A 20,717-nucleotide genomic window follows, 5' to 3' on the forward strand; every position below is an offset into this window, starting at 1 on the left:
CTGCTCATTTCTTTCTGCAAAGTTTGATACATCCTTCTTTTAAAGGACTGCCAGTGAAGCAAAGAGACAAGTGAAGATCATCAAGTCCTCTAGAACCTGTGCCAGAACCAGACCCTATACACCTTCAGTGCCAAGTCACATCTTGATCCTATACTTGATCCTATTTATTAGCTCTCAGTTAAATTCCACGCCCAGTTCAAGCAAAAGATATTGGGATTAAATCAATGAATAGAGAAAATGACCAGTGAATGATGTTAAATTTTCTACTACCCTGTTTCTCTGAAAATAAGACATAGTAGAGGTTTTGCTGAAGTGCTAAATATAAAACATCCCCAGAAAGTAAGTTGTAGCAAAGTTTTTGTTTGGAAGCATGCCCGTCGAACAGAACATCAGAGAATGCAGCTGTGGAGTGGAAAAATAAGACATCCCCTGAAAATAAGACATAGCGCATCTTTGGGAGCAAAAATTAATATAAGACACTGTCTTATTTTTGGAGAAACACGGTATTTAGATACTTTCCAAGCACAAGCAAGCATCCATTTATTGCTATGATTGTAGTCCTCTATACAATCCAATCTGTAGGAATTGCACAGCTTTAAGGGTGACAGCATAGAAATTAAAATGATTCAAGATCTTCTGTTCCTTGGCTCCATCATCAACCAAAAGGGGACTGCAACCAAGAAATCAGAAAGAGATTGAAACTGAGAAGGGCGGCCATGAAGGAGCCGGAAAGGATTCTTAAGTGTAAGGCTGTGTCACTGGCAACCAAGATTAATTCAAGTCATAGTATATTCCTCATTACTATGTATGGGTGTGAAATTTGGACAATGAAGGAAACTGACAGGAAGAAAGTTGATTTGTTTGAAATGTGGTTCTATGTAGCGCTGTCAGAACCAATGAGAGACCAGGAACTGGGGAGAGGGGAAAAGCTGATTGGTTGCTGTCTGTTTTTGTAATTAGAATAAATACTGTTTTTGTAATTAGAATAAATACTGGAACTGAGGACAAGAATCCTCAGTTCCAGCACCCTGTAGCAAGGGCGACCCAAATCAATAAAGTTCTTCTTTTTATGTTGACTTTGAGTGGTGTTCAGCCTTACACTCTCAGACTAACCTACCTCACAGGGTAGTTGTAAAGATAAAATGCAGGAGGGGAAAACCAAGGTCATTGCCTTGGGACTGGAATAAAAGTCAAATGGATTTGGGTGAAGCATCAAGAAGTCTGCTCCAACTTGAGTAGTTCAATCTCATCAGATCTCAGAAGTAAGCAGGGTCAAGTCTGGTTAGTATTTGGGTGGGAGACTACCAGGGAATACCAGGATTGTGGCATGGAGGCAGGCAATGGCAAACCACCTCTGAACATCTCTCACCTTGCAAACCCTACAGTGTTACCATAAGTCAACTGCGACTGGACAGAGCTTCCTACCACCATTATCATCTGCAAGTCAAGGCTTAGAGTTGCTGCAAGATTTCTATCATTCTCTAAGAACTTACCCACTTCCTTAAAGATACTCCAAATGATGACAATATACAAATATTGCTCTCCAAGTGGTGCAACAAATCCAATCTGCTCAGGGTGAACTGGCATTTCATTTATTTTCTTACAAATTTTACCCTGCCTCTTCCACAAAGTTGATGGCTCCTGGATCTTAACTGGTTCAATTAATGGATCTGACAGGCTGAACGGTTTCTAGGATTCATGATATTTTGGGAGGATTTTTGAACAATGGGGAAATAGATGACCACATGATCTGGGGAGAGAGAATAGAATTCTATGGTGTAGCCTGAAGTCACTATCTCCTGGGTCCAGGGGTCCACTCTGCCAGACAGCCCCCTGCAATAAAGTTCTCCTGACACAAATCCTTAAAAACTTTATGTTTTAGGGTGATCTCACCTGGCATTGGTTAATGGCTGCATGATTGCCATGGAACGGAGACTGCCGCTCTTTCTCGCGATGGTGCCTGCTGCTGTGCTTGCTCCTCTGCAGCTGTTGCCGTAGCTTGGCAATCTGATGGGACAGTTAAGCAAGCATTTTAGATTTCCCGTATTTTATAGCATCAGCATTCTCCATACCTCTCTGTCAAAATGTACATTAAGTATGCTTATCCTGCCAGAATCTTTATTTTAAAACAGCAGCCAGCTTGCTAGAAATTCAGAGGTTTGTTCTCTTGCTCCTAGAACATGCTGGCAGCGAGACCATTCACATCCCACCCCACCCCTCACAAACTCCTGGTAGTAACTTCAGTGTGCATCCATCACTACGGGGGGAGGGGGGGGAAGCCCGGCTCAGCCATCCCACTCTTGTTCTAGAATTCTTACAAAGGCAGAGCATTATCACACACTTTCTCCCTCTCTTGAACAAAGGATGGAGAGCAGCAAGCTGAGAGATTCTCCCAGCTCCATGAGAACCCATGAGAACCTACTGAACCTATGTCACCAACATGCAACTTCCCACCAACTGGCAGCTGTTCCATAGGGCCTCTTCCCATTAGGTCAGTCCAAAGGGTAAACAAAGGTTGCCCCGTTGCTCACTGCTCACTCATATCAAGAATTCTTGTGTGCAAATATCGTAAGATGATGGTAACCAAACTGAAGAAAGCAGCAACTTTGTGTACATGACGGTGCTGATAACTGTAAAACCACTAAAAAGGTTACAGTAAGAGATTTTTTGGGTCCTGCTTTCCCACATTAATGATATGCTTAGTGGACTGCTGATATCCTGTCCTCTGTCAGATCTTTCTTTTCTGTACTGCTTCCTGTTCAAGAAAATGATCTTGTTTGTTCTTTTAAACTGCATTTCTCTTTTCAACTCTTATTTACAGGTAGCAAGGCAGTCATTCTGGGCACATGAAACAGAAAGTGTCTGTGTTGGGGCAAAGCTGAATACACAGTGTATTTCCCAACCTCTTTGAGTTGATCTGTGCTGCCCCAAGATGCTGAGCGCTTATGAGAACCTTTCTTCTTTTCCAAATACTCTTCAGCCCAAGCACTCTCAGTCTACCAAAAAACAAAAACAAAAATCATAAAGACATTTTTAAAAAGAATCATCACAGCAGAATGTTGGTAAACAAAAAGCAACAATTTAAATCAGAATCAGATTAAAACACTTCAAATGTCCTGATTTTTGATACGATGGTGTTAAAGTCGAGTCACACACTCATAAAACCAAGTCCATGACCTTCTATCATCATAGTAAAACTCATCTTTCTATGCATATAATGACAGGAAATGTAAACATGGAAATATGCTAATGATACCATGGGCTGTTTTGTATTTTTATTGAATTATTTTGCTTTTAAAATGTTTTTAAATTGTTTAAATGTTTTAATATTTTATGTGCATCACCGTCAGATCCTGACCAGGTGGAAAAGAGGCATAAAAATGTTTTAAAGAAATAAACTGGTCACATAATACTGTTTTCCTATAAATTCAGTCTTCCAGCCAAAAGGAATGGTCCTTTTCTTTCGACCTCCTGCACTATTCTAACCAACAGGAGTCCTGGCTTCAGGAATATTCTCTGTTCTTGCTCAGTGCCCCTACCAGAAATCATTACAAATTCTTGCCTCGAAATCCATAACACAAATCTAAGCAGGCTACATGAGCAAAGGTTCTGTGGGTTCCATATAATGGGTCTGCTTAGCTTACAAACTGGTATGTTTTACTGGCTACAACAAATTCCTAAACGTGCTTATCAGAAGGGTAACCAAAGCTGGCATCTTTGTTTGATGCAATAACAAACACCAACTTGATCTAAATCAACCCAACCATGATTACAGTATGCCACAGGAAAGCAAACTGTTAGCCAAGACAGTTGCAAATTCCTGAATTAAACATCTTATCCAAGTTCCACCTGCATAATTTTAAACTTAATATACATGGAATTGCACTTGTGGCACCCATCGCAATATGTTCTCCACACAAACAAATTTGGTCTCACAATTGGCTCAGTCTAAGTGGAAGGAAGATGTACGAGCCAGGCATACCAGATCTACTCATGGTGGTTGCAGCTGAATTTAAGTGTCAAAAAGTGCATTGGTGGAACTTGCAACTAGATGCAGCCAATGCACACATACTTCCACTGTGCAGCCAATGAACGGATAATTCCACTGTGCAAATAGCAAACCCATCCAGATGTCCATATGAGATGCCAATACATAGAGCTAGTTGTTGTGTTAGGATAGCCCCTTTACTCCTTTCATTGCACTCAAAGCTTCCTGGCTTGATCAGGCTCCAAGATGTTCTGACATCTGGAGCCACAAACTGGGATTAAACTGAAATTTAGAATGCCCATCTGCAGGGAGTAAACAAACGTAGGTGGGTTTAGGTGCCTACATTTGGACTTCACAGCAACTTGAAGGTTGATCAGATCAGACAATTCCGAATCTCTCGGTGTGCAAACAGAGGGAGGAGCAAAGGCTATTTGGTATCTGGCTATGTACAGCAATCTGGGGAAGAAACAAGCTTTTTCACCCAAAATATACTTTGCCTGTTTATACTACATTCTTCCTTAAGCTTTGCCTCAAATGAGCAGTCAGCATTTCCACAATTATGGGTTACAACAGTACACCTGTGCTGACTCTTAGGCCATGTCTCATGCACAGAATATGCAGTTTCACTTAAATCACTAACCAAATTGATGCATAAGATTGATATGCTGTGTGTGCATTCACAGACTTGTAATTCAATACTGGCAATATAATGTTATTCCTCATTCAACTCTTCTCAGCTAGACTTTTATATTTTTTTAAATCCTGGAAACAGCAAACATTCTCATTTGTGTTTTTAAGTTTAACTTCCTCAAAGTTTGCCTTTTGGGAATCAAATGCCTCAACTGCACTAGAACTATTAAAGTTGCCTCTGACAGTAGCAACATCTCTCACAAAGTCTAAAAATTCCCTAATTATTTGTGAGCAGGACCCTTCGGGGATTGGGCGGTATATAAGACTGATAAATAAATAAATAAATAAATAAATAAATAAATAAATAAATAAATAAATAAATAAATAAATAAATAAATAAATAAATAAATAAATAAATAAGTCGTTTTCCTTGCTTGGAACTTGCCCTGCCCATTCTTCTCTGATCTAGAAGTTACTGTCCCCAAATTTATGTGTGATATATCTCAGTCCCCAAACCCCATCTGTTGCAATGATGCAAATAACCTGGATGTAGGTCAACAATTTACACACAGAAGAAAGATGGCAGAGCTAGTAGTCACAGACACCCTTTTTAGAAATTGCTCGCAGAACTGAACTTCCAAACTACACTGCAAAAGAGACAGCAGCAGAGGGACAGCAGCATGCTTCCCGACTCCAACTGTTTTGCTAGGGATTAGCAGGTGCCAGAACCTCATAACACCCAGTTCGGAGTAGTGGAAACTCAGAAAACGAGGTGCTTCTCCTTCAATTGTTTATCTCATGAATGTCCCCACTGTAACCCACTTTCCCCTTGCCTGGACAGCCATCTGCTAGTCCTATGCCTCACTTTCCCTACTCTTTCACAGTGAGTAACCCCCATCCCCTTAATGCGCAGACAGTTAGCACATATGGCCCTGGCCCTCAATATGCAGGAACACTTTCAGCAGCTGAGGCTACAACACATCATGAAGACAGAAGGAGATGAATGCTCCAACACAGCCCTTGGCTGCTCTGCCCAAATCTGTTGTTTCAGAACCCAGTTTTTAAGCCTGGAACAAATCCAGCTGCAGCATTGCCTATTCATTCACTGTAAGAAATCCAGCATAGGCCACCACTCTGCCATACTGATCCAGGAACTGAACAGTCCCAAATGTCCATGAATTTATCTACCTAGCCACAACAGCAGCTCACTTGTGGACTTGGGTGGAGTGGGGAAGGGGAGCCCTGCATGGCTGATATTTATCAGCTTTGAAATCGTATACAAACAGCTTACTTGTGTCGCTTTGTCTCTCATGCAAGGTGCCGCTTGTCCGTGATTTTCACGAGGCCATTGTCCAGCAAGGTAAGGAGCAGCTAGTATGTCTAGAGAAGGCGTGCGACGAGAAACAGTGGAAGGGCTTGATGATGGCGGCCGTTGTTTGTCAACTGAAAGGAAAATGCATCTCTGTAAGTGAACATAAAACTCACGTACATATTCAGCTCTCTCATCGTAAGCCCTTGTCTGGCTTACAACCTGACCGGTAAACCCTCAAGTGTCACTTCTGCCAGCTTCTTCTAGTATGATTACTGACTAAATCAGCATTCTGTTAGCAAAACACAGACATTGCTATTCCCCGGTCATCAACTTTTTCTCCTTCATTTAACAGACTCAAAACTACCTTTCCCCCAACCTTTGTGTTCCCTGATGGAATCTGAAGATCCAGCAGGTTTTTCTGATGCAGAAGATGTTTACTTACAAATGGTTTGACACCCATGCAAATTTTGATTTAAGGTATAAGCAGTTAGAAACTGAATACTAAACAACCACGTTCAACTACAGATAGAAATGGAACAAAATATGCTCTCATAGAGCAATTACAAAGTTATTAATGAAATCCATGAAATGAACAATTGCTTAGCTAGCTGCAAGATCCTGCCATTTAAGGAACATAAAACTAACCACCAAAAACCAAGTGTAACTAATTACATTTAAGGGCAAGAACTATCAAATGCCAACATTTCTTCAGACACACGCTTAGATTCAAAGGTGTACCTCTGTGTACCTGGGAAGTATGTCTGCTTGTAGGAGGCAGCATGCATCCCCAAGTACCTCCTCAAGCTCTTGCAGTGCATCCCACACTGCTACAATGGCTCCTCCAACCCTAACAAGGAGCAGCAGCAAAAAGAGGGGCAGGAAAGACTCAGTGAGTTGAGCTTGCAGTTAAGTTTGCTAGATTCAACCCAGAGGAGGAATATGATAGAAGCTAATAAAATTATGCACAGGGTAGAGGAAAGGTTTCTCTTCCTAGAACATAATTCAAATACTAGAACTTGGATACCCGGTGTCATGAGCCAGCCCCTGGGTACCAGGATACAGAGCTCTGATACAGAATCTGACAACACAGTGCAGCAAGAGTTGGCTGCTCCTGAGGAAAACCAGGCAGCAGAGCCAACTCACAGCCCTTCCCTGCCTGATGACATGCAGGTGGAGGAGCATGCAGATCCTCCTAGGGAACTCAGTAATGAGTCAGCTGTGCTCAAGAGGCAGAAGCAGAGGCAGCTGCTGCAGTAGCAAAGGAGGAGTGCTTATATTGTAGCAAGATATGGGAAGATAGAAGTGTCTGTCTCTGATGAGGATTAACTCCTTGCAGAATCCCAACTCCTTGGACAAGGCTCTCTATATAAGCCTTGTTGTGAGCTTGCTTCTGCCTGGGTGCAACAAGTGTGTTACCTGTCACCATGGTGCCTGGTTAATCGCTGATCCCCAGCCTGTTTATTGGTTCTCCTGTACCATGACCTGAGGATTGTTACTGGACTATGCTTTTGCTTGCTGCCTGTTTGGCCCTGCAAGGCAGGACCCGACCATGCCCTGCCTGCTGACAGCACACCCTGAAAAGCTGACAGGCAACAGACTCAGAATAGACAGATATGCACTCTATCAGGCAAGGAGTTATTAGTTTATGGAACTCACTGCCATCTGATACATTAATTTTCATGGATTTAGTTAGCTTTAAGATATGTCTAGTCATGGCAACTAGCCACAATTACTACACAGAACAGAACTGGATGGCAACTGGGAAAGGCCTTGGCTTCTGTGCCTTGCCTGCAGACCTTCTGGAGGCATTGGTTGGCCATAGCAGGAATTAGGATTTCGGACTAGATCAGCTGATCCAGCCCAGCTCTTGCATTTAACCCACAATCAGAAAGTAGCTCAAGTCGGCTTTTCGAAGACTAACTGCTTCTGAATGTACCCCTTCGAAAGAAATCAGAAGGTACCACTTAGTCTATGATCATATTTCAAAACCACAGTCACAATTAGAATTTAGTAAAGCCAAAACAAGTAGGTGAAGGCTCAGTTGCTGACGCTTTTGCCTTTAGCAGGCGTCCCTCCCTTTTGGCTTCCTCTTCCTTTTTTTTATGGAGTCACATAGCTGGCAAGAAGAATATTTGGGGGGAAATAATTACCATGACCCAAGCAGTTGTCCAAAAGGCCAATGGACATTTCCAAGAACTAAGCATTTCAAGCTTCTCAACCACTTCTACCTAAGGAGGCTAAGATTCCAGTGGCAAAAATTCAGTACACTATTAGTGGAGATCTCTCTTTCCTCTTTGTCTATAAAACTTTAGGAGCACCTGAAATAATGTCCAGTACTAATAAATCTGCCCATTAATGCAGTGCGTATTTTACTGCAGTAGTGGATATATTCTTGCCAAATCTATCTGAGGTATAATATTTTAAAATGTGTCACTGCTCAGTGGGAAGGAAGACTAGGCAATCTGCAATACAGTTTTAATCAACATCAGCTGTTCTATGCGTGGGAAAGGTTATATTAACTAGGCTTCAACTGCTGAACTAAGTGGGGGGAAGTGTAAGAGCAACCAGCTGCAGACAAACAAAAAGCAGGCCATTATGCTCAGAAGCACCATTTGTCTGGTGTTCCATCCCCAACACTCATACCTGGTTATCATTTGATTTTGCACTGATTCTAAAAGATCTCTCCAAGCAAGGCAATTGTGTTCAAACCTTCTTTGCAGAAGGAATATATATGCTAACCAGTTATTTGGCACTACTCAAGCCAACTGTGTCAGGAGCACGTGATCACAGAGACTGTTCAAAACAAGTTTTCATCATGGCTATTCGCAATGCTGCTTGGCAGAACATCACACCATTAGCACTCAAGGGATGAGAACTCTTCCAATGTGGGTTTTTAATCTCAACACACACAGCACTATATGCAACACTGTTTTAATACACTGCTGCCGATAGTTGTTGGAAGAACCCAGTTTTTTAAAGGTAGATGCAGGATTATATTACATGGGAATCAAAAAGCATGACGTGGGAAACCTGACATTGCAATTGAAAGTGGAACTGTTAATTAATTTGTTTAATCATCTTTCAGCCAATCACCTGCTATTTTCATATGCATTAACATAACACACTTTAAGATTCTGAAGTATAAGATATAAGAATTTACATTCAGAAACAAAACCACCGTCAGAATAATTTAAGGCTGTTTAAAAGAGGCATCTTCCAATCAAAAATCATTTTTAAAAATTCTGTTTGTGAGGCTATTAGTTCAACTATGTAATGAGGAATGAAAAACAAAACCATTGAAAAATGGAAACCATCACCCTGTTCCATGCTTATAAGAGCTAGAGAGCTCACTGCCTATAATCCATCCACAAAATATATTGCACACATATGTAAGATCAATCAAATGATAGACAAATAGACACAATTTATTGGACTGATGCCAAGACTCATGTGAAAAGTTCACTGTACAAGAACTGCATGTAACCATTTAACTCTATCACTATTTTCAGACAATAACGTACAATCTAAACAGGCATTCTGTTATTCCCATGCTGCTTCAGAACCTTTTAAAAAAATATTGTGTGCACCCTCAACAGACTGTGTGGTCTTTTCATTGTTATATTTCTAGTCTCATGTTGCTACGTTCCCCCCCCCCACCACCACCACCACAACTGTTCAGCTGCTAGTTTCACATGATGTGACCTACATAACAAGAGATGCATTGGCTTCAAGATAGCAGTTACAACAGCTGGGCTTCTGAACAATAGAGCTATTTCAGCAGTCCCTTAATTTTATTAGACGTAATTACATTACAGCCAATGGTTGCAATACAATTTAGTTTTCCTGTACAATTACAGGCTACTATAGAAAACAGTACTTACTTTAAGATATACAAGTGCCAGGATGAAACATTAAGGGAACACTTTAATTCCTATTATAACATATGTACATATTAGATGGTAATAAAGGAACCAGTCACATACATCAGAGTTGTACTGTCTAATAAAGATTTTCAAAACTTTTGGTTGTTTTTCAGTTGGGGCAACTTTTTCAAAGTAAACACTTATGCACAAAGATATGGACATAGAATTTCATTCAATAATTCAAAATCACATGTTGTTATCCAACTGTCATCTCTCTCTCTCTCCCTGTCCTAAGATAGGTATAAATGTGATTTGAAAATATAATAAAATCAATCTGAGGAGGCCAATGTAGACACTCTATAGAAACAGTAAAGAATGTTATTTTTTGAATCATATATACATGCCATTCAAGAAAGTTAGTGCAAGAGAAATACAATTAAAGCCAAGCTTGGCATGCACTTTTTCTGGCAGGAAAGTATTGTGTCCAGATAACCAGAAAATGTTATAAAGAAATTGTTTGGTTTTACAGCTACAAATGACTACCATTTGTAATAACAAGTACATGAACAAAGGAAGCTACTTTATACCAACTCAAATCACTTAGTGCCATGTACTTACTGGCAGAGAGTCCCCAAGACCTCAGCCAGAAGAAATGCTTTCCCACCACCTGCTACCTGAGATTTAGTCCCTGGCATCTTCAAGTGAAAGAACGTAGGACCTTTTCTCTGGAAAACGTTCTATTATTCTAATATTCTATTATTGAGCTACTATCCTGTATAGAGCAGCTACTAAATGTTTGTATATGAAAAGCTTTTGCAAATGTCCTTGTAAGGATCCGTACATACAAAGGATACATACCTCATAACATTGACTAGACCAGTGGTGGCGAACCTTTGGCACTCCAGATGTTATGGACTACAATTCCCATCAGCCCCTGTCAGCATTGCCAGATGCTGGCAGGGGCTAATGGGAATTGTAGTCCATAACATCTGGAGTGCCAAAGGTTCGCCACCATGGGACTAGACTAAGCACCTCTTTCAAAAGCCTGTCAAATAAAAATATCCATGTTGCTTCTGAAAGGCTATGAAAGAACAAGCTTGAGAAGTGTCCCTGGGACACGGAGTTGTCCAGCAAGGGTGCCAACACAAAGCTGTGCTTTATTGAGCTATATCCTACATATCAGCTGAGAGGTCTGTAATAAGATGGACTTACTTGAGTTTTGCTGCTTCTAAGGAGCACAGCTTTAGCTGCCATCTTGGGCCAGTTACTGTCTTTCAGACTAGCTTATCTCAGAGGTGATGTGAGGATAAGATGAGTAAAGTTATATCAGTAGAAGTAGAATGAGATCGAAGGATAAGATGAGTTGAGGAGAACTATATAGACCCATTTAAAATTTGTTCCATTGGAAGCTTCAAATAGCTTTAATATGGAAAGTGTTTTTATTCGGCCATAAATGATTCCAGTACTTTTGGGGGGTCCCAGAATTTTTGGACTCCATACCCCAACTAGTGGATCTCTTCCTAGGTTACCACAAGGGAGCATTCTGAAATCTACAACAACAGGCTTTTACTACTTCCCCTGGCCAGAAATGGTGATACAGAACTCAGCTAACCTTAATCCGGCAACAGGACTCCATTTTCCCCATGCATCACACCCACTAACATTTTGCAGGCAACAATTCAAAAGCGGTTTCAATGAGACAAAGCGATGCCAGCCTCAAAGGGGCTGAAGCTGAGTCCTTTTTTCCTAGCCCGAAGAATGTTTGTGCAGGATGCAATCACACACTCTCAGGCTAGACCTTGGCAAGTATTTGGATGGGAGCCCTCCAGGGAATACCAGGGGCACAGCCCAGAGGCGGGCGATGGCAAATCACCTCCAAACATCTCTTGCCTTGAAAACCCTATGGGGTCGTCGTAAGTCAGTTCTGACTGGATGGTGAAACACACAAAGGATGCAAAGGTACACCCACCCATCTTCTATCTCAGATAAAAGGATTCAAATCTCCATTTCTACCAAGGAACCTTCAACTATCAAAAGCTTAACTCTTGCTCGTGTCTAAGATGCTACTGTTCTGGACTCGAATCTAACTGTCCCAGCTAAATGGTAAACCCAAGAGGAGCATTCTAAAACAAAGAGGATCCATCATGTGGCAGATGAAGTTAAAATTCCACTTAGATCTTTTGGTGGAAAAGAGTATGGAAGACTAGTCAGACCAATTCTTTGTGTCAAGTGCGGCTTCTTAGAACAGCACAAAGCACTAACCTGCTGGTGGTAACTTTGCAAATTCATCATTCGAGATGCTATTTTAATTACTTAACAATTACTTAACAATTATCAACTATGAAGGACGAGAGTCTGATTCAGTTTTAGTCTAGGCAAAGATCACTTTAAGTGATTTGGACATTGAAAGACAGACTTTCACAGACAGGAGAAACTATTTGCATGGCTCGAGGCAACCAAACCCTATAAGGCTGCCTGGGTTGCAAAACAAAGTTTTCATAGAAGACATTTATAGCACAATCCTCTGCAGATTTACGCTTGACCAACTGCACATAAATCAATGGGATTAGCGTGGAGTAGTTCTTCACAGGATTGCTCTATAGATTTGTGTTCTTCTCCAAACCTTCCTGCTAATTTAAAAGATAAAGTTGTAAAGCCTTTAAACAGGGCCATCTGGGCTCTCCTGAGCACCATTCTGCAATGTAGCACTGGCCCCCAGTTTCAGGACAGTGGCAAGGCCTTTGCATGGTGGGACTTGTGGTTGGCAGGGAAATGGCTGCCACCAAAGGAACAGGTAGGCTGAAAGCCTGAGATGGAAGTAAATGTGATTCTTTTGCTTAGTAATTGCAATTGTGGCGCTCTGCAAGCTGTGGAGTGAGTACCGCTGGTCTTGCAATATCTTAAACAGAGACTGTGCAGGCAAAATGGCAGTATTAAGGCATAGGCAGGGGAATGATACGGAGGTGCTAAAGCCTGGAGGCAGCAGATAGATTGGACTACTTTAGCTAATACAGGAGAAGGATCAAGTGGGATCCTATTTTGGAATTCTTCCTTGTGTTAAACATTTGATGCAAACAGGAAATCACCATCAGAGAGAAAGATTCATCCTGTTGTTTGGTGTACTCTTTTTTCTGCTTACATGTGATTCTGTATACAAAGAAACATTCAAAACAGCAATCTACCACCTGCAATTGCAGTTGGGATAGTCCAGCACGGTGTAGAGAGCCAACATGGTGCAGTGGTTAAAAGCTGCGGACTCTAATTCAGAGAGGCAGATTTGATAACCTACTCTTCCAATGAGTGGTGGGCTCTAATCTGGAGAACCAAGTTTGATTCCCTACTCTTCCACAAGAAACCTGCTGGGTGACCTTGGGCCGGTCAGTTCTCTCAGAACTCTCAGCCCTTGCAAAGGCAGGCAATGGCAAACCACCCCCAAACATCTCTTGCCTTGAAAACCATACAGAGTCGCTGTATGTCGACCCTGACAGTGCACACAAACACACATATACTACCACCTCATCCATGCATAAACCTTGTCTGCATGCATAAACCATGCCTTAAGATAGGCAACATACAGCTAAGCTGTCTGCTTAGAGCAGGGGTCTTCAAACTATGGCCCTCCAGATGTTCACAGACTCCAATTTCCATGAGCCCTACCACTTGACCATGCTGGCAGGGGCTGATGGGAATTGTAGTCCATGAACATCTGGAGGGCCATAGTTTGAAGACCCCTGGCTTAGAGTCACCATCAGGTCAATTACATTTTTTAACCCCCATATACAGAGATTAATATTCTTTCCCGATTTTTCAAAAAATCAGCATGAAATAGGCAAGCAAATTAAGGGTTAGGGTTTCCCAGTTCTAAATATTAAGCTATTTAAAATGCTGGCCCTGCTTTTCACATTTAAAATTACTGTTATATATCTAATAGCCAAATATATATCCCTGTGGAGGAAGGAACATAGAATGTATTTCTGAAATCTCCAGATTTGTAGAAAAATGCATTTTTAAAAAATGGAATCTAACACACACTCCCCCTCCAAAGGACAGTGATGATTGAGTATGTGTAATGTTGTGGGGAAAACAAAAAACACTGGATTGCACATTGGGTTGCTATAGTGACCCAAAATGGTACCCAAAATAAGAAAGTATGTGGGGGAAAACAGGAGTGGATAAAATAAGAACGCAGGAGGAAAATAGGAATGAAGCCATGGGTAAATAGGAGTGGAGAGAGATTTTAAAAACCAGAAGGGTACACAGCTGCAGGCATAAAAGACCAGGCACATCAGAAAAGGGACCAGGAAGAAGGGAGCAGAGATAAAGTGGAAGTAGCATTTCTACACTACTCCGTAATAGTGACCCAAAGCTGCTAAGAGGTAGGTTAAACAGAGTGTGCATGACTGACCCAAGGTCATCCAGCAAGCTTACACAGCACAGCGTGGATTTGAACCGGAGTCTCCCAGATCCTACTCAGACAGTCTAACCCAGGGGTGTCAAACATGCAGGCCAGGGGCTAAATCTGGACCCTTGAGGGGGCTTATCAGGTCCGTGACCCACCTAAGGCAACCCCCACTCATTCCAGATTGGGAGCTGGGGGGGGGGGAGGTTACTTCAGATGGTTCACTGCCCCAATTAAGTCTTCTCAAGGCAGCCACTTCACCCTGCTGCAGGTTCCCAAGTCCAGGCCTACACCCCCAACCAGCCAAGGAAGCCACGCCCTCCCTTCCGGCCCTGGTCCAACTAAGTCACATTCATGCATATCCGGCCCCCATAACAAATGAGTCTGACACCCTTGGTCTAACCCCTATGCAAAGCTGGCTCTCCTAAGAATGCAACAGGAAGAGAGCCACCTTACATTTTAACAGTAACATATAAAGCATAGTAGTAGCACCAAGCTCTTTCTTGCTTTGAGCCCGGCTCAGTCTTTTTCTCTTGCACTTTTAGTTTAAGAGCCCATTAGCTTTAAAAGGGGCTTGGTTAGCTTTAAAAGGGGCTTGGACAGATTTATGGAGAAGTCGATTTATGGCTACCAATCTCGATCCTCTTTGATCTGAGATTGCAAATGCCTTAACAGTCCAGGTGCTCGGGAGCAACAGCCACAGAAGGCCATTGCTTTCACATCCTGCATGTGAGCTCCCAAAGGCACCTGGTGGGCCACTGCGAGTAGCAGAGAGCTGGACTAGATGGACTCTGGTCTGATCCAGCTGGCTTGTTCTTATGTTCTTATGTGGTGTACACAGTTCTCCTCTTCTCATTTAGTCTCACAAACAAGACTGTGAGATGGGTTAAACTAAGAGCCTTTCTGGTCCAAGGTAATCAAGTCAGCCTTGTGGTAATTTGAATCTGGCCAACACTAGCCATTACAACACTCTGGCTCTGGCAGTACACATCATGTTGAGGAGTATCTTTTTATCTCTACTTCCCTATGCTGCAAAGGAAAGTGAACTGGGGGGGGGGGGGGGGCTAGCATAAAAAACTCCGAGCACATTCTTAGTTTTAGGAACAAGGGGCTAGAACACATGCCATCCAGCCCCAATGCCATCAACAGAATGAACATCTAAGACAGAGCAGCAAGAGGAATAAGTTACTACTGTGTTTTTAAAATTTGTAGGCTGCTTTGAGGACCTCATGTACAAAATTCAGGCTATAAATCTAATAAAATAAACTGTGATCATTTTAACTGGAAATTGTGGGAATTGAACCTGACACCTTCGGAATGCAAGACTCTTGCATAAGAACATAAGAACATAAGAACAAGCCAGCTGGATCAGACCAGAGTCCATCTAGTCCAGCTCTCTGCTACTCGCAGTGGCCCACCAGGTGCCTTTGGGAGTTCACATGTAGGATGTGAAAGCAATGGCCTTCTGCGGCTGTTGCTCCCGAGCACCTGGACTGTTAAGGCATTTGCAATCTCAGATCAAAGAGGATCAAGATTGGTAGCCATAAATTGACTTCTCCTCCATAAATCTGTCCAAGCCCCTTTTAAAGCTATCCAGGTTAGTGGCCATCACCACCTCCTGTGGCAGCATATTCCAAACACCAATCACACGTTGCGTGAAGAAGTGTTTCCTTTTATTAGTTCTAATTCTTCCCCCCAGCATTTTCAATGAATGCCACCTGGTTCTAGTATTGTGAGAAAGAGAGAAAAATTTCTCTCTGTCAACATTTTCTACCCCATGCATAATTTTATAGACTTCAATCATATCCCCCCTCAGACGTCTCCTCTGCAAACTAAAGAGTCCCAAACGCTGCAGCCTTTCCTCATAAGGAAGGTGCTCCAGTCCCTCAATCATCCTCGTTGCCCTTCTCTGCACTTTTTCTATCTCTTCAATATCCTTTTTGAGATGTGGTGACCAGAACTGAACACAGTACTCCAAGTGTGGTCGCACCACGGCTTTATATAAGGACATGACAATCTTTGCAGTTTTATTATCAATTCCTTTCCTGATTAGCGCCAGAATAGAGTTTGCCTTTTTTCACAGCTGCCATACATTGAGTTGACATTCCCATGGAACTATCAATTAAAGGCCCAAATCCCTTTCCTGGTCTGTGACTGATAGCACTGACCCCTGTAAGCGTCTTATGTGAAGTTTGGATTTTTTGCCCCTATGTGCATCACTTTGCATTTTGCTACATTGAACTGCATTTGCCATTTCTTAGCCCACTCACCTAATTTATAAAGGTCCGCTTGGAGCTCCTCGCAATCCTTTGTGGTTCTCACCACCCTACATAATTTGGTATCATCTGCAAACTTGGCCACCACGCTACCCACCCCTACTTCCAGGTCATTTATGAATAGGTTAAAGAGCACTGGTCCCAAAACGGATCCTTGGGGGACACCACTCCCCACATCTCTCCATTGTGAGAATTTCCCATTTACACCCACTCTTTGCTTCCTGTTTCTCAACCAGTTTTTAATCCATAGGGGGACTTCCCCTCTTATTCCTTCATTGCTGAGTTTTCTCAATAGTCTCTGGTGAGGAACTTTGTCAAAAGCCTTTTGGAAATCCAAGTAGACAATGTCCACTGGTTCCCCCTTATCCACATGCCTATTTACATCCTCAAAGAACTCTAGTAAGTTTGTAAGACAGGATTTGCCTCTGCAAAAGCCATGCTGACTCTTTCTCAGCAGGTTTTGCTTTTGTACATGTTTTATAATTTTATCTTTAATGACAGATTCTACTAATTTACCAGGAACAGATGTCAAACTGACTGGCCTGTAATTTCCCGGGTCCCCCCTAGATCCTTTCTTAAAGATTGGTGTGACATTGGCCATCTTCCAGTCTTCAGGGATGGAGCCTGATTTCAGGGATAAGTTGCATATTAAAGTGAGAACATCAGCAATTTCATGCTTGAGCTCTTTAAGAACTCTTGGGTGAATGCAATCTGGGCCAGGGGATTTGGTAGCATTTAGTTTATCAATGGCTGCCAGAACTTCTTCCTTGTCTACCACTATTTTCTTTAGTTCCTCGGATTCGCCTCCTAAGAAGCTTGGTTCAGGTGCAGGAATTTTCCTCACCTCCTCTTGGGTGAAGACAGATGCAAAGAATTCATTCAGCTTTTCTGCAATCTCCCTGTCATCTTTTAGCACACCCTTTGTTCCTTTGTCATCTAACGGGCCTACCGCTTCCCTTGCTGGCTTCCTGCTTTTGATGTACTTGAAGAACTGTTTGTTGCTGGTTTTGATCTTCACAGCCATGCGTTCCTCATAATCCTTTTTTGCCTCCCTTACAGCTAACTTGCTTCTCTTTTGCCACCATTTGTGTTCTCTCTGGTATTCTTTATCAGTTAAGTTGGACTTCCATTTTCTAAAAGACATCTTTTTTTCCCTAATAATTTCCTCAACGTCCCTTGTTAACCATGGTGGCTTTCTTTTGGACTGGGCGCTGCCTTTCCTAACCTGTGGAACACATTCCAGTTGAGCTTTTAAGACTGTGTTTTTAAATAACCTCCAAGCATCTTGGACATTTTTGACTCTCTTGATTTTCCCTTTCAGCTTCCTGCGCACTATCCCCCTCATCTTTGAGAAATTTCCCTTTCTGAAGGCGAATGTAACTACATTAGTAGTTGTCACTTGTTCGCATGCACTTGTTCGTTGTCACTTGTTCGCATGGTGCACTGAGCCCTCCAAATGATGTTGCAGGGGATCTATTCCCAAGATACTCTACAGCAGGGGTGTCAAACATATAGCCCGGGGAGGGGGTGAATCCAGCCTCTTGAGAGGGATTATCAGGTCCATAAACCAGCCTGCAGCAATCCCACCCCCCACAGCACTCCTGATCTGGGCTGGTGAGCCTGCTGCATGCTTGCTAGCTGAGGCAGCCACCTCCACCAGCCCACAGTGCTGGCCATTACCCCAGTGTTGATCTGGGCTGGTGAGTCTACTGAACAAGTTACATTTGTGCCATATCTGGCCCTTGTAATAAATGAATTTTACACCCCTACTCTAGAGCTGGTTTTACAGTTAAGAACAAGAACTACATATTGACAAGCAAGGGGAAAAAAGAGATCTCTGGATTCAATCCCTTATTTTTGTTACACTATTACATAAAAAGAAGTTTCTTTTACTTAAAAACCAGATAGGCCCCTCACAAAAATAGTTTGTCTAATCACTTAAGTGCTCCCTAAATTCCCTCTCTCGGGGGCCAAGGGGAGGAAGAGAAAAGGTTACTGCACCCATTCAAGTTCTTCCTGTATTTCAAGCTCAAAGAACAGATTCTTTGTATTGCATTCACCATCAAAAGCTTTCTGTGTGGAAAATATACTTCTCTCAAAAGGGTTTAAAAATAAAATTCAAGCATGAGAAGCTATCAGTCTAAATGATCTAGCCCTCAGAGACCAGAAGTATGAAAATTTATATCCTGAAAATGGAATAAAGTGGCTTGTTAGTGATTTCAGAAACACAATCTGCAAATCACAGCACATTGTTGTAACTGCACACTGAAAACTAATCCATACGTGGTACATTCCAGTTTATCCTCTCCTTTATAATCTAGAGCCTTATATATTCTGGTTTGTCTTGTTTCTTTTCTTTCCAGGAAACTAACTGTGGCCAGTTTCAAACTTAGGAAAGGAGAAGGAATGCTATAGCAGAGAATATATACTAATGCCAGAAAAAAAATCATAATTCATAGTCTAATAAGAAAAGTCCCCATTATATTTTCATCTAACTTGTCACCCGAAAAAAGCAACTGACACAGGGCACATAATGGGCTTCCATTCAAGATTCACATTCTGCAGAAAACTGTGCCCTTAAGACTATTCTCTAAATTTGCTGAGTTAGTTTGCAATCTATGAGCCACATATACAAGATTTGCCGCGTGACAGATTCCATTCACCTTGACATAAAATAAACTTTATACCTTCAAACCTATAACTTTCACCCTTCCTTTCACCATCATATCCCAAGTCAAACAAAGGCATTCTGACAGTTGTAAATTAACCAGCCACTTTACATGGAAAATTTGCATGCCACCTGTTAGTGATAAGCTTCCACTCATGAAATTTAGTTGAGAGTGCTAGGTAGTCTAAAATTACATTCTGATTCAACACTATCAAACATACATATAATAAAAACCTTTAGACATGAACTTTCTGAACAGCGGGCTCAAGAATAATTACCCTTTTTAGTATCCTCAAGCATGTAGAAAGCATGGCTTTTGAAATTGATCACGATCAGTCAATACGACTGTGAAAATCACATCAATAGGAACAGGTAAATGGAGGAGACGGTTCAAGGCCCAAGAAATCCACACAAGAAGTTTCAACACATATTCTTAGTTTTTCTCAAATGCATAAATGGGGGGGGGGGGGGGAGCCACTACCATTTGCAGTCATAGTGGTCCCAATTAAGCATAAATATAAAATGGGATGATCCTAATGGAATTTTCTCAGTCAATATGACACTCTTCAATTCTCCTTTTATCTTTCAGTATTAGTAATCTAAGGAAGGCATTTACATGGTTTCAAAATGTATCAGTACATCCTTGTAAACAAGTCAACCTTAATAGGCAACAGTGTATTAGTCACCTGCTCACACATACCTATTTTGGATAATTGTAGACTGTCAGGAAAGGGAGGAAAATGAAAAAAAGAAAGCAGATCTTTTTAACAGCTTACAAGATATTCCTTCCCTGTAAGTACTCACTCACCACAGGTTACTGGGCAAGTGGATTATACATAAGTACTAACATGACTTTCTACATGGCTCGTTACATATAGAAAGATGAGTATTGTTTGAAATCACAAGGCCACTGAAATGTCTGTCAGGACTCTACTGAGAAATGCTGAATCCCTAAGTTATTAATTATTTCCTCCACCTTACCGTATTGGATTTGACCTCTTTCTTTCATCCCAGAATATGAGATGAATGCATAGCTCAAAAGTTACCTCTAATGTTTTATGGTACAGTGGGAATTTCAACCTAGATCTTCCCATCCCAATACTCCAACACTGTGCGTCTTTACTGGCAAAGGGAACAGTACTCCATTGTATTCCTATCTTAGACTGACTGCCTAAAGGCAACTGGGCATATTTCCTTCCTATGATTTCCCAAGATCACTGTCTGTCACTTTACACACCTAATAGAGCAAGGGCAATTATCTACTGGTCTACCATCATCCTGCTCCAAAATGGATGGCCACAAGCCTGTCCTCATCAGATCTCAGCAGCTAAGCTGGGTGGGTCTTTGTTAGCACTTAGATGGGAGACCACCAAGGAAGCCCACCATTGCTTCACAGAGGCATGCAATAACAACTACCTCTGATTGTCTCATACAGGGTTCACAGAAATCAGTGGCTACTTGACAGCACTTTCTACCACTACCACCATCATCCGAGACTGAACAGCATATGAAACTATGCAGTTGGTCCTTGTCTTCTTTCAATTTGTATCCTGTCCTTTCTCCAAGAAACTCAGGGCAACT

At 41.8% G+C, this 20,717-nt stretch overlaps 1 protein-coding gene across 1 annotated transcript in view; it reads right to left on the reverse strand.

The window, feature by feature from the left end:
* The window catches only part of FAM117B (family with sequence similarity 117 member B), a 36,693-nt gene that overhangs the window by 13,754 nt on the left and 2,222 nt on the right, over positions 1-20,717 (reverse strand). Inside the window, exons 2-4 of the mRNA XM_048484716.1 lie at positions 5,910-6,061; positions 2,904-2,996; positions 1,894-2,007 (exon numbers count right to left, since the gene is read on the reverse strand). Of these exons, the coding sequence (XP_048340673.1) occupies positions 1,894-2,007; positions 2,904-2,996; positions 5,910-6,061 (359 nt within the window). The remainder of the gene's footprint in view (positions 1-1,893; positions 2,008-2,903; positions 2,997-5,909; positions 6,062-20,717) is intronic.

This window comes from Sphaerodactylus townsendi, linkage group LG02 (genome assembly GCF_021028975.2).
Source record: "Sphaerodactylus townsendi isolate TG3544 linkage group LG02, MPM_Stown_v2.3, whole genome shotgun sequence".
Taxonomy (NCBI): Eukaryota; Metazoa; Chordata; class Lepidosauria; order Squamata; family Sphaerodactylidae; genus Sphaerodactylus; species Sphaerodactylus townsendi.